The 13,545-nt window shown below is 39.4% G+C and overlaps 1 protein-coding gene across 1 annotated transcript in view; it reads left to right on the top strand.

Moving 5' to 3' along the window:
- mctp1a (multiple C2 domains, transmembrane 1a) overlaps nt 1–13,545 on the top strand; it is a 130,399-nt gene that overhangs the window by 53,595 nt on the left and 63,259 nt on the right. The window contains exons 3-6 of the mRNA XM_041936402.1: nt 7,541–7,683; nt 7,886–7,965; nt 9,805–9,916; nt 11,560–11,598. Coding sequence (XP_041792336.1) covers nt 7,541–7,683; nt 7,886–7,965; nt 9,805–9,916; nt 11,560–11,598 — 374 coding nt within the window. The remainder of the gene's footprint in view (nt 1–7,540; nt 7,684–7,885; nt 7,966–9,804; nt 9,917–11,559; nt 11,599–13,545) is intronic.

Genomic DNA, 13,545 nt, shown 5'->3' with positions numbered 1-13,545 from the left:
AACGGCTCAGATTTCATACTGACATTATTCATTATTGATGGCTTTGTAATGCCATCAGCAGGCGGCTTGTCATCCATATTCATTGCACTTTAATACTCAAAATGTTATCAGTAAGCCTGACATCTGCAATGAATAACTTCAAATAATATGTCATCATAGCTCCATATTTCACCAACAAGACAATCATGTTTGTGTTTTTATCTAATGCTCAGTTGGAGTCCAGCTGCCCCTCCTGTTTTTCACATTTTTATGTCTTTTTTCATGTGTATTGTGAGAAAGAAAATGTTTTATTTGTATTTTGACTTTATCTAGTAAAGACTATTTTGACTTTATTAGAGACATGTGTGAGAACAAGCATACTGCTTAGGACTTGCTTTACTGCAATCACCCACTGTAATATCCAAAACAGTGAGTTAATCTTTTTTCTCATGGAGTATGATACTTATTTTTAGAACACGATATCACACTGTCCTCCGTGGAAATGTAATTACCTGCTCATATATTATCAGTTAATAATTCAGGACCGTTTGTCTGCCCTGTGCTGACACAGAAAGCTATTGATCATAAATGTGTAATGAGTATCTAAAGATTGATGATGAAAATGGGAAGCAGAGTAATTAATTGTTCCATACATCAGTGTGAAACCATATGACAGAAAAGATGTTTTTTTTTTACTTAAGAAATATGCAGCTAATTACAGCTCTGTATCACCATTGTCTTTCAACCTGCAGTAGGTAACAACTGCCTTTCATTTGCATGATAAAAATCCTTAACCAATGATGACTGATGATGTGTCAAGTGGTGTAGACTGGTTTTTGATTTGTTTTTTTTTTAGGTTTGAAGATTACCTTATCGCTATATAAAGCCATTTAAACTGAAGCTGAAGCCTCTTCTCCCCAGCAAACCTATCTCAGAACTGTCTACTCTCTGTCCAACTGTCCCAGACAGACACAAGTCTTCCTTTTTGTCTTTTTTAGATTCTAGAGGCCTCATGGCTGACATTGCTGTCAGGAGCTCTAGCTGTTTTATTGCCTTGCTGTCTCTCAGAACAATTAACTAAACAGTTGTTTGGCCTAGTTTTTCACTCTGTATTATCTAGTAGAGAGAGAATGAAATGTGTGTGTCTCTGTCCGTGTGTGTGCGTGTGTGCGTGTGCGTGTGCGTGTGTGTGTGTGTGTGTGTGTGTGTGTGTGTGTGTGTGTGTGAGAGAGAGAGAGAGAGAGAGTAACTAAAAGTGCTATTGACCAAGTGCATTGTTTCATTGCACTCATGTGCTCATGTATGTGCGTGAGGAAGAAAGTGAGAAAATGAAAAGTGAGAGAGGTTGTAGTGCTCTTGTCAATGGAATGACCACTTCTCTGTGTGTGAGTGTATCTGTATGCAATTAATGCCTCATACCTCATTTCCGCACTGGCACAAAGTTGCTTCGATTCGTGACTTCTTCCTTGTATGTGTGAAATAAATAAATCCTCAGTTTTTGCTCAGGGCTTTGTCTGAAGCATTTGGAGGTATATGTGCATGCCCTTGGGCTGTTGCCTACTCCCAAAGCAGCACTGGCATTTAAATGAAATCTTTAGACTTTGATTAACTCCTTTGTATTGTCAGCTGCCCCTTTAATGACTGTTACATCACAGATTCAACTGTTGGAACTGTCTTCTCAATGCTAAATAGTTTTGACTGTGCATCAGTTACAAAACCTTCAGAAGATTACTTTGCAAAAGCTCAGAAGTTTTTGAAAATATCATGTTTGGCCTTTAGATAACATTACAATATTTCACAGATAAAAAGAAACAAAAGCTGTGAAAGTAGAACTAGCCATCCCACATACCTAGCATCCTATGATACTACAGTAATTCATTAACTATACTACAACCAACCCACTTTCAGTGGTTTGAGACACTGCATTATCTATAATTTCATTCATTATCTATAATTTCATTAATTTGGCAAATGCTGTATTAACATTGATGTTTTCTGGTCTGCTCACACTTTCTGTGCACAGCAGAAACAACAAGCTGATGCAGCATAATAATCCGGAGACGAGATCATCCATCACGTTTGCCATGTTGATGTTGCAAATCATAGTTTTATTTCACGATGAGGCAAATCGTGCTTCCTGAAGAGTGAGCAGGCTGTTGGATAGAATATGTCAATGCCATAACTTTCTCAAAGGACCTACAAATGCACATAAATCAACTGGAAGTTAGTGTGATGAGGCTTAATGATGTAATTTTACTTCAGAGAGCTGGAGGGAAATGAAAGAGAGATGAGCATGGTGAGATGGGGAGAAAAACGAGGGATGCACCAGCACTAAGTACAAGTTCATATACTGCAGTTTGGGTATTTGCTGATACAGAGTAAGAATATGAGAACTTAGTAATACCATTGCAGTTCTAGCATGGTCAGCATGCACACACACACACACACACACACACACACACACACACACACACACACACACACACACACACACACACACTTTAGCTCAAATCAAGCACAGTTGCAATGCAGTAGATTGAGTTTTTTCGGCTGCAGCTGAGGTCTGCTTCATTGTTCCTTGCTGTCCTGGTTCTTGTCTGTTTGGCCCAAAGTTTCTGAAGCACGGTCACAGCAGGAATCACATCTGATGCCAAAGCATCACAAGAGCCCACTTTTCGGGTAAACTCATCAAACAGAGCCAGAACAGTACTGCACTCATAGATTTACCCTCCAAACTGTTAATCTTGCATTCCAGACTGGATTTGCATGTGTGTGAAATCAGATTTTAAATGTTTGACCATATGTATTTGAGCTATATTCGCTTGAACTCTAATTGAAGAGTTTGAGTTATACTTGGAGGATTAGCGTTTTTCGTAATTTAACTCAGTGTTTGCCTGCAGGAATGCTAAGAAATACTGTGTTAGTGTTAACCCTTGTATGAAAAGACCATTCAAAAGGTGATAGAAAGCGTAGCGGGCCATTTTGTTTACATTTGGATTACATTGTGCTTTTAACCTCAGTATTGTTGCATTCCCAGGTGTCTGGCAGGCTAGCCTGGCTCACTGACAGTGAGCAGTTCTTTTATGGCCGCTGCCCATTAGGTGTTCAGCAGAGATAAGTGTGTGGTGGATTATGTTTTCAACTGCCTGTCAGGAAGACAGAGAGCAGCTATCAAAAACAAGTCTATCAGGGGCTTTTAGATCTGGCAATGGGACACACCCAAGGTACATTTACCTGCTGAGTGTGCCACTGGGTCCTCTCACAAACCCATTTATTTCTCCTCCCAGCTATTATTACAGTGTTTAGCGGTTGGTTTTATTAGCATTACAGAAGATGAATAGATTAACACCTTGCTTTGAACCACTCAGCATCCCTTTGTGCCCTTTGCAGTTTCTCATCTCTCATTTCACCCAGGAGGTTACTCCAGAAAGGAAGATTAGAAACTTAACTATGTCTTTTATATCAAAATTTCAAGGAAATCCTGGATTGTTGTTTCCAGGAACACAGCTCACAGAAAAAGTTGTCAGAAATCAACCAGCATACAAAGCTGATTGAGCAGACCTGAACTGCTGAATGTGATGTTTTGAAACTCTTAAAGCTGAGTCTTGAATTCCAGCAAGATGTATTCAGAAACATTTTTTGCAACATTGCAAATATTGCACTGCAGATTGTTGCTTTCAAATGTTAAGTGAAATCTTCTAAAATCTACTTACGACCTTTTCAAATTGTCTTTTGTGAACAGGCCTTAATTCGTACATTGAGGCATCATGCCACACAAGTAATGCCCTTCAGCAGTAGAAAGACAAAAAATCACTTTTGCTCTCCATGGCTGCACTCCTGTGCCTACAGCACCTGCTTACCTTTTCCAGTTTATCAGTGGGTGACACATTGACTCCTTATACCCGGTCTCCCCTTACCCAGCACTTTCATTTCACAGCCTTCTGCCTGCAAGGTGAACAAACATCCAGGGTGCACCCATCCGTCAAACAGCCTCTGTCGTCAATCACTGTTAATTCTTCTAAAGCGTATTGATTTTATAATACCTATTGCTTATTGATCTACCCACCAGCCCTTATGTGGTACATGCATTCACTTTCTTACAGAATTTCCTGAACTGTGAAAAATATTTTTAAAAATACTGTCATATATGATGGTCGATTTCCAAGAAAGTACCTCTGCGATCACTCCTCCGTGCTGCACCCACGCTCACTCAAATTCAGCCGCCACCCACCTACAACACCAGCCTTTCCCATTTCATGCTTTTCAGCCTGTGTGTGTTTATGGCACCATAAAGTTGGCACTATGGGATGTAGAGACTCTGAGCCAGTGATGTGTGTCTGGGGAACGTAGTACCGGTGGGACTCGGAAAGACATAAAGAGAGTTGCTGCAGTTTGAGAGATTAGTAGTTTTTGCTTCCATATGGGATTATTTCTCATCTGTCATGCTTCAGATAGTTCATAAAGTATCACCTCGTGTTCATGATATGTGTTTCACTTCTTTTACAAGAAAATAGACTTCATTTTACTTATTTCATGCTGGTATTTACATAAATCTGCATTGTCTTTTATATTTATTGCCTGTACTACAAAGTAATGCCATCCCAGATATTTCTAGCTCTATCTCTATTTTCCTCCTTTTTTTTCTTATATTGTCATCCATTCCCTCTTTACTGCAGCTCCCCTGCAGTGATATGTCAAAGGCAACACGGTGTAAAAGGGTTCGTGTGTGACAGTGTGCTTCTAGTATCTCTGCTGGTGTGCATGAGGGTGTCTGAGGTTGTTCAAATGTGAAGAAGTTTTCCCCGCAGGCCGGCATTTGTGTATATTTTGCTGCTCTCACATCAAAGCTTGCTGGCAGCGAGAATCATGTCGGCAGTTTTTGTTCAGACAAAGCAGGTTTGATGCTTGATGATGCTTTTGTGTTTAATGTTGTTAATAATACTCTTATGTCAGACTGAAACGACATTATAATCATTGAGTATACTGTGCATTTGAATACCATACCCAGTGTAATAATATGTTATTGTCCATATAATTACTTACTCCTTATCGCTTTGCTCAAAACTCTTGTAATCACAAAATAACAGATGTCAGTCTTGCCACTTTACTGTCTCTAATAAGCATCAATAGTCATTGTGTGAAAGCCAGATATTTGGACTAGTTCTCTTGCTAATGAGCGTGACTCCATCTTGAACTGCTGAGATGTGGAAAAGCACTGAGAGAGCTCAGCAATTTACCAACTAGTTTCATTGTTGTCACCCTCGTGGCGGTGTACATATGGTATATATTGTACTCTATATTAGATTCTACATGTTTGTTTACATTCCTGTTTTATTGAACAAATATTTGCAGAAAAGATAAACCACAGATGCAGAGTGAAAATTGTTTGATAATAGGATTTCCTTCGCTCTCGTGTGATTTGCTTGGTGATCACGTTGGTCACAGTGGATAATAACACGACACTGAACAAACAAATCAGTCCAGGTCACTATTTCACTGAAGGTTGCTGCTTCAGCCTTACAGTTTGGTGTATAAACTCTGGAAGCATGATGGTTAGGAGGATGAGATGAAAGGCACTGGCATTCTGAGGTGCCAAAGAGGAGACGTATAGAGGGAGCATGAAGTTGTACCTGTAGTTTTTAAAATGGAAGAAACTTTGAAACTTTATGCGTGTTTTGCATTTGCAGTCATGTCATAACCTGAGCGCATCATTGTTGAACAAAGTAATTTACATACTGTAAATGTAGTGGAGTTGAACAGCCAGCTATATGTAGCAAATGTGCAAACAGCGTAGCACCTCTGAAGCCAGTAATTACAACTTGCCTCCAGTTTGCTTTTGTTGTGAATGATGTGATATACAGTACGTAACATTTTATTGATTTGAGTTTTTATCAAGTAGAGCTTGGTGTTTATGTCCCTTCTTGCTCTCAGTGTGTCTAAGCAAATTGTCTTTCAGATAAATATGCTTGGTTTAATAGTATTTTGAATTATATGCTACATTTATACAATGCAGAGTAGAATACAAATTCTATAGCACTGAAAAGTTGGCCAACTGTCTGATCACTGATTACTGTAGATCTTGCTTACAAGTGTCTCAACTGCTAATATCACATACAATATCTATTCCTCCCTTTTGAAACAATGTGGTCTCTCTGCAATACACTGACAGATGAAACATAGTAGTCATATAAAATAACCATAAGCCATCCAGTGTGGTTTATATGTACTATATGTGTGTGCAGTAATTATGCAGTATACATATGTGTGTGAAGTGCCTGTTACTTGTCCTGTTCATGTTCCTTTGGCCTCTTCTGGATCGAATCTGGACATGAACACACTGCCAAGCTAAACTAAACCTGATAATCTGCTGCGCAAACACGGCCCGGAATGCAAGTACTGCATTATGGATACTTCTCAGTCTGCTAAAATCTGTGTTGTTGCTTGTCATTTTTACTAAGATGCAGTAAACATTTAAACTTGTGTGTCTGAACTGTGTCTGCTGGACTGAATGTCATAGTTACTATATTTAGCGACAATGAATTAGTTTCAGTTTGCCTTTCAAATGAATTGATTTTATTCTGAAGTGTATGGACCTTAGGGAATAGGATGCTAGAATAAAGCAGAAATTGAATGGGCAGGATGATCAATATGTATTTACTAGGCTATTAACATGTAGATTAATAATTATATATCCTCCTTTTTGCTTTTGGTCATCATGAGGAATAGTGTATACATAGAGATGATAAATTGTAGACAGTCTAGCCTGTCTATGTTTCATGTAGCTCACAGAGTGTACTGCATGTGTGTGCATTATTGGTCTAAGAACATATTCATGTGTTTACATTTACGTATGTCTAAAACATGATTGGTTTGTGCACCTTTTTTTTAGGTTTTCATATTTGTAAGCATGAAAGTTAATTAATACATATTAACAAGAGAGTGACTTATTTTACAGAATTCATTGATCCCACCAAAATCTGGCACTTTTACAGAATGTACACAAATGTAAAATAGTGGCACCACCTTGTGGTCAAATAGATGCACTGAATGGAACGTGTACATCCTAGTGCACAACTTCAACATTAAATACTGGTCATCACATGACCCACAGTAGAACAGTGAGTCACATGACATGCTTTTTCTCTCCTTAGGCCTTCAACGCAGCGTATACAACTATGTCTCTGTGTTTAAAAATAATTTAAGAGAGAACAAATGATAACTGCATGATATGGAAAATAACCATGAATTGTACAAACATGCATTGTGTATTTGGAAATGCAGTCATTCAATATCTTCAAAAATATAGCATGTGTTGTTTTTTTGTTTGTTTTTTTCAAATCCTGTTTAATATTTTTACTCAATTATCAATAGGGAAGGTTAATCTGAATGTTTTTGACATGAGTATCAGTAGCCTTTTAATCACACTCCTAATTGTAGGTACTACCATTTGACCTTAAATTTTTATTTTAAAACATTTCCTTACAGATAGTTCAATAGGCATCATATACCATCATCTTATATTTTAGCTTTACTTCTCTCTGTTTGTTGTCTTTCCCTGTAGGGACCAGTGACCCATATGTGAAATTCAAGATTGCAGGGAAGGAGGTGTTCAGGAGTAAGACCATCCATAAGAACCTCAATCCAGTGTGGGACGAGAGAGTAAGCCTGCTGGTGGAAACCCTGAAGGACCCGCTATATGTCAAGGTACAGCAGATAAGTTCTGCTATATTGTATATTGTATTTCAGATGATTTTTAAGACTCAAAGGATGTAAACTCACTATGTAAACTTCCTTTTCATGCTAGAAAAGACAAATCAATGTAAAAATAATGTGAGGGACGGATAACATTTGCAGTGTGGTGTTGAGGCGCTTCTGTTGACTGTTGCTGTATGTTGTGTCTTTGTAGGTTTTTGACTATGACTTTGGACTTCAGGATGATTTCATGGGCTCAGCATACCTCCACCTGGAGTCACTGGAACATCAGAGGTTTTTTGGCTTCACCTTTTTTTTTTTTATTACTTCCTTCTCTTCTTTCCACTAACCTTACACATCCTCAATCTCTTGCCCTCCTATTAACCCAGCGATTTCCTGTACTCTGTCTCCACTGATTTTATTTAAGTGCTGTAATGGTATCTTCAATGCCCTGGAAATAAGCTAAGTTGAGAGATGCTGGTGTGTCAAGAGACATCTATGATTAAGGGTTAGGAGTCCTCTCTCGCAACACCTGTTTTCTTGACACCCACTCCTCTCTCAGTACGTTTCCTAGCTTTTGATGTGGTCATTGTGATCAAATATAGTCTGTGGACTCCCTCTAGTGGCAGTCTTTAGTAACTCACCTCAAACTCACGAAGGATAACAGGGCTGTGTTTTATTTGTATTGTACAGGGAAGTATTTGAAGAGGAAATCAGTTACCAAAACTCCATCATTTACTGTCTGTAGAGTAGAAATACGGCCCTCTGTTTAAGTTTTAGAATTTTATCATCAGTAAATTTCATTTCTGCTATATATTTTGTGCCATCAGTGTCTTTGGGGTTGGTGGTGCATGAGGGTGAAACAAAAAAAAAGGTTTTAAAGGCCCTGCACACCCACAGAGGTGTTTCCAGTTACTCTGGTTGATTACCCCTCTAGTCAGGTGGAAGTTGGGTGGAGCAATGCACAGGCCTAATTCAAAATTGTTAGCAAGGCTAACTGCATGTTGTCACTGTAACTCACTAAAAAAACAGCAAAAATGGCAGCTAGAAGAGAGAGAGGCAGGAAGCAGAATATAGTGGTCTTCTTCTGGTGAGGCTTATTTCAGTGCTCCACATCCACTGAGTCAGACTTGATCTGACTGAGTATGTGTATCCACTCTATGCTAAGGTGGATGGGTTATGTATGTAGTGCATGCCTTCATTTATAAACACATATGTGCAATCTGTATGCTTATGAATGTACAGTATGCATGATTCAACATTCAAAACTTTCCATATCAACAAAATTAATTGGAGTATGTATGATTAAAACCTCTCACTCATAAAGCCCGTAATACATTAAACAATGGCATAAAACAGGAATATTCAACCCATACAATAATCAGAAAAGCATGAAGGAATAAAACTAATAGGTAAAACAAAATCCAACACAGAGGAACAGCATAGATAAAGCACTAGCACCTGTACAGAAATTAGCATCAACATCAAACGGCTCACAATATAAAATGGTTCAGGTGCTTTAAAAACATCTGCCACATTGCACAAATTATTTAACATGCAGTGTGGCCTGCGATGCTATGTTTTAAGTGTTACGGTGGCAGACAGCTTCAGGCAGTGCTATTCTGGAGCCTGGATGCTCTGGTCTTAATGCTTCTTAGCCTTTTGGGAGAGAGAAGGAAATTAAAAAGGTTGTTGGCCAATGACAGGGTCCTTTTAGAAATTTAAGGTCCTTCTTTTGTAATCCAGCTCTACAGCATCCAGTAATTTGAGATGCAGTACGCACCACTTCACCCAGCTGTCTCCTGTCCTCAGCTGACGTGTTGCCAAACCACACAGTTATTGCGTAGGTGAGAATGCTTTCCACTGCTCCCCTATAAAACTGCACCACAACATTCCTACGCCAGGTTTTTTCAGTTGTCTTAAAAAGAAAAGCCTCTGGTGTGCTCTCTTCAGAATAGTGTTGGTGTTATCCCCCCATTGCAAGGTGGAGGAGATTGTCACTCCCAGGAATTTGTAGTTTGTGGTTTCATCAGCAAATTTAAACTGGGACTGAGAAATACAGTCTCACAGTATACAGTAAGCACTTGCTGAATGAACCTGTATGTGAACGTGGTGTACCGTGCCTCCCTCTAGGACACTGGATGTGACGCTGGACCTGAAGGACCCACAGTACCCTGAACATAACCTGGGCAGCCTGGAACTAGCTGTCACTCTGTCACCAAAGGAGGGAGACATGAAGGATGCTGTAAGAAATCTATATGAACTTCTGTATGAATCAGATTACTCATTCATCTCTCTCTTTGTCTTCCTACACACACTACATTTATTCTTCATTCAGGGGAATTGTTCCTTTCTGTCTTACTTGCCATGATGTACATAATCTTTGACATGTCACACCAAGATCAAGGAATACCATGCCTTATATATTGTAAGTTCAGCCTGACTGTTTTTCAGTTAAGAAAAATCAGTACAATAAGTTTTATAATATTCATACTCAAAGTTCAACAACTGTGTTGTTCCAAATTAGTGAACTGTTTCTCCATACATCAGAAGCCCAAGCATGCTGTGTTGAACTGGAATGTGCTGGCTCCAGTCAGCCTCAGTAACTGGAAACTCTTCAACTCAGCAAATACATATGCATAAACACAAGTGTAATTAATATGTTCTGTGGAAAAGTTCCATGTTCAAAGAGCACTGGATTCTCTTTCCTAATTACGTTGGCTCGTGCCTCTGCGGACGTGCTCGATGTTTCAGAGTTGCATTTATTTCTGTTCAATTATTTGTTTGGTTAATTGGACCCCTGCATGCTCGATCCAGAACAAGGCAGAGTCACGAGGGAAATAATTTATTCCTTTTGATCTGATGTCTTAATTCTGCTGCTTATTTAGTACTGTAGTTCAGAGAGTCCACATTTGACAGAACAAATAAAGTCTATTTAGGTTAAGCATCATTTTGGATTTCTCCAACTGTGAAGAAAATGAGTACAAGGTTATACTAGTACATTCTGGATGACTGGCTCTGTTGCCATCTACTGGTTTGGAAGGGTAAGGGAAAATACAGAACTTCAGTCTACTTTTAATCTAATTCTCTATTGCACTGCTAATAATCTGGTCATTTTAGTAATCATGCAGCATTGACGGTGAACAGTAAAATTCATGAGTGTTGAGTGGTATGAGGGAATTGTGTGGCTTTTCTTTGAGCACATGTAAGTAGTCCTCTCATGTAATGATTGTTTTTGTATTTGACACTTTTGCATTCTCATTACATTTAATTGACAGAAATAACCCATATTCATTTAAAAAAAAAGAACAAAAATTAAGCCAAAGTTCGAAACATGAAGCAAGACCTTGAGCAAAATCTCCTGCATTTTTGAGGATGTGTTCATAATCCTCTCTCTTATGCCTTTCTAGTGTCAAGAAATATTTACACTTGCATACAGTGAAGTACAGTGTTTAACTGTCTATTACTACTGGACCCAAACAAAGAAGTCAAACAAGGAAGCAGCTAACAGTTCCATTTGCTGTCTTTCTTTGGGTCTAGGAATGAAAATTACATTTGTGAAAGTATCAAGTACAAAAATGGTGCTTATACTGTATGAGAGGCACAAACTGCAGTATACAACATGTTTATTTATGCGTGTGTGTGTGCACGCATGTCTGCATATGCAAATACTTCATATCACCATGTAACAAGTAAGAACGCTTCTTATACACATATTAGTTCCTTGACCTGCATGAATGACAGCTACCCTCTTTATCTAACCCCACCTGCACCAGTCCAGGGCTAACATCTGAACTTCATGCACCCCATGCCCTTTAACCTCTGACCCTGCAGCTCTAAGGGGGAGACAGTGGGGGGCGCTCTGTAACAGCTTTGTCTCATTTACAGACCATGCTTTTGAGAAGGAACTGGAAACGATCTAGTAAGGTAAACTAAAACAGCATGTAACTCCCCCACCCACGAACTTCCGACTGTACTGTAACCCCACCACCGACCGCACTGCACCTCACCTATCCTGCACTCTTCACTTGTGTCCTGGTACATGGATGGAGTCTCCCTTGCCCTCCCCCTTCCTCCCTCCTTTTCCTCCTTCCACAGTGGTATTAGCAGTATTTCTTTCTTTAGCAGTTCTTTAGTTCTCATTGTCACTAGCTTATTTTCCACAAGCTGCAATATACCACCTGCTATTTACATCACCTCAGGGGATGTAAACTCTTTTCCACTTTTTTTTGCAATGCAAGCAGGATTAAGCCTAAAGGTGGACTGTAGTAACATACGTGAAGGCAAGTCTTAAAGTCATGTAAATATACACTACGAGTGAAAGTGATGGATTACAATGATTTACATTAGTACAAGTGATTTATTTATTTATTTCGATTACATTTTTGGCTTTGTTTTGAAGCCTATTGTCTTTCCATTTAGAACAGGTTTTCATTGTAGCTTTTTCCTCATAATTAAAATCATTTACTTTGAACTTTGTGCTCTTAAGATGTGACATTAAGCAGTGCTTCTGCTCAGGATATGATATGTTAGCGCTTCTTCCACCTTTGACCTGCACAGTGTATTGCAGCTGCTGTGTGAGAAAATAAAGTGATTGATTTGTTTTTTGGGGTTTTAAAGGAGTCCTGTACAGCCAATCAACTGTGAAATAAGAAAGCTTGTTGACTGTGTGGACTGATTATAGGACACTCTTAGACCCTGTTCACGTATTTTAAGTTCCCATCTCGCCTTGCATAAGAGACTGCTACCTTTTTGGTTTCTTTGGTTTGATTCTTGTTGGCTGTCAGGTTGAACAGAAAGCATGCTCGTCAACGTTCTGCTTCTTTTTATTGGCTCAGGCATGAAGTACTTGTCAGCCAAATGCAGCTGTATTAGTATCCGGGACGATTTCGTGAACACAGCTGGGTTTATTTGCATCTTTGTTTGCTCATGTGTCTCATTTGTTTACTTTAAGTCGATCTCCTAAATTGCGCCTTGAAGTGCTGAATGTTTCCTTAACTAACGGTGAAAAGTTTGATATCCGCCAAGAGACACAGATACACATTTGAAGTGTGCTTGGTCGGAGCTGGGCAGACGTCCTGCTGTATCGTGCTTCCCCAAATCATGTCTTTGAAGCTTCCAAACTGGGCCACCCCACCTGTCACTCGGGAATTAGCTTAAATACTAACTAACTACGTAGCTACTAACTGTGCTACCCCATCAAAAAAAGGCGCTGCTCCTGAGTGCCTCCCTGCCTCCGTGCTCGACAACATGCAGTACACAGTTATTTTTACTCAGCCACTTCTTTTTAATGAAGCATCCGTGAGCGTTGAACCCGCAGTAGAAGATGAAAACTATTCAAGAAGTAGTTGGAGATAATAATTATGAGTCAGAGGCATATTAAATCCAGGTCTCTCTAACTTTGCTATTAGCAAAATTCTTATTTTGGCACTTCAAACATTTTTCTTCTTCCAAATGGCTGACAAACGTTGGACAATGTGCAAGGCTGTATTAATTCTTCAACTGAATCTTAGTATCTCTTCTAAGACTTTCACCCTCTGAGCAGCTCTGTGCATGATCCCTCTCCTGCTGCGATCCGGCGGGGGGATGTGGATTCCCAATCCAAATAGCCCATGGTTTTCTGTAACAAGAAATATGTAGCAACAAAACAGGGAAACGATTAGGACTGTGCTTGAGTGGGACATAACAGCGACCTCTCATCATTAGCATATAGTGTGTTAGCAGCAAGCGAACAGGAGAAATGAAGCATGTGGGAGTTGCTGTATGTGAGGTTGGATATATTGCAGGGAGCCATTCGCATTGTTTAATGTCTGGAGAATGGAAATTAAGAGGCTCCGTCTCCAGATCAAAGGCCCGCGCTTGCGAGGCAGGGTT

The sequence above is a fragment of the Chelmon rostratus genome, chromosome 5, assembly GCF_017976325.1.
Source record: "Chelmon rostratus isolate fCheRos1 chromosome 5, fCheRos1.pri, whole genome shotgun sequence".
Classification (NCBI taxonomy): Eukaryota; Metazoa; Chordata; class Actinopteri; order Chaetodontiformes; family Chaetodontidae; genus Chelmon; species Chelmon rostratus.
The sequence above is the reverse complement of the archived record's forward strand: the minus strand, read 5'-3'. Positions and strand labels throughout refer to the sequence as shown.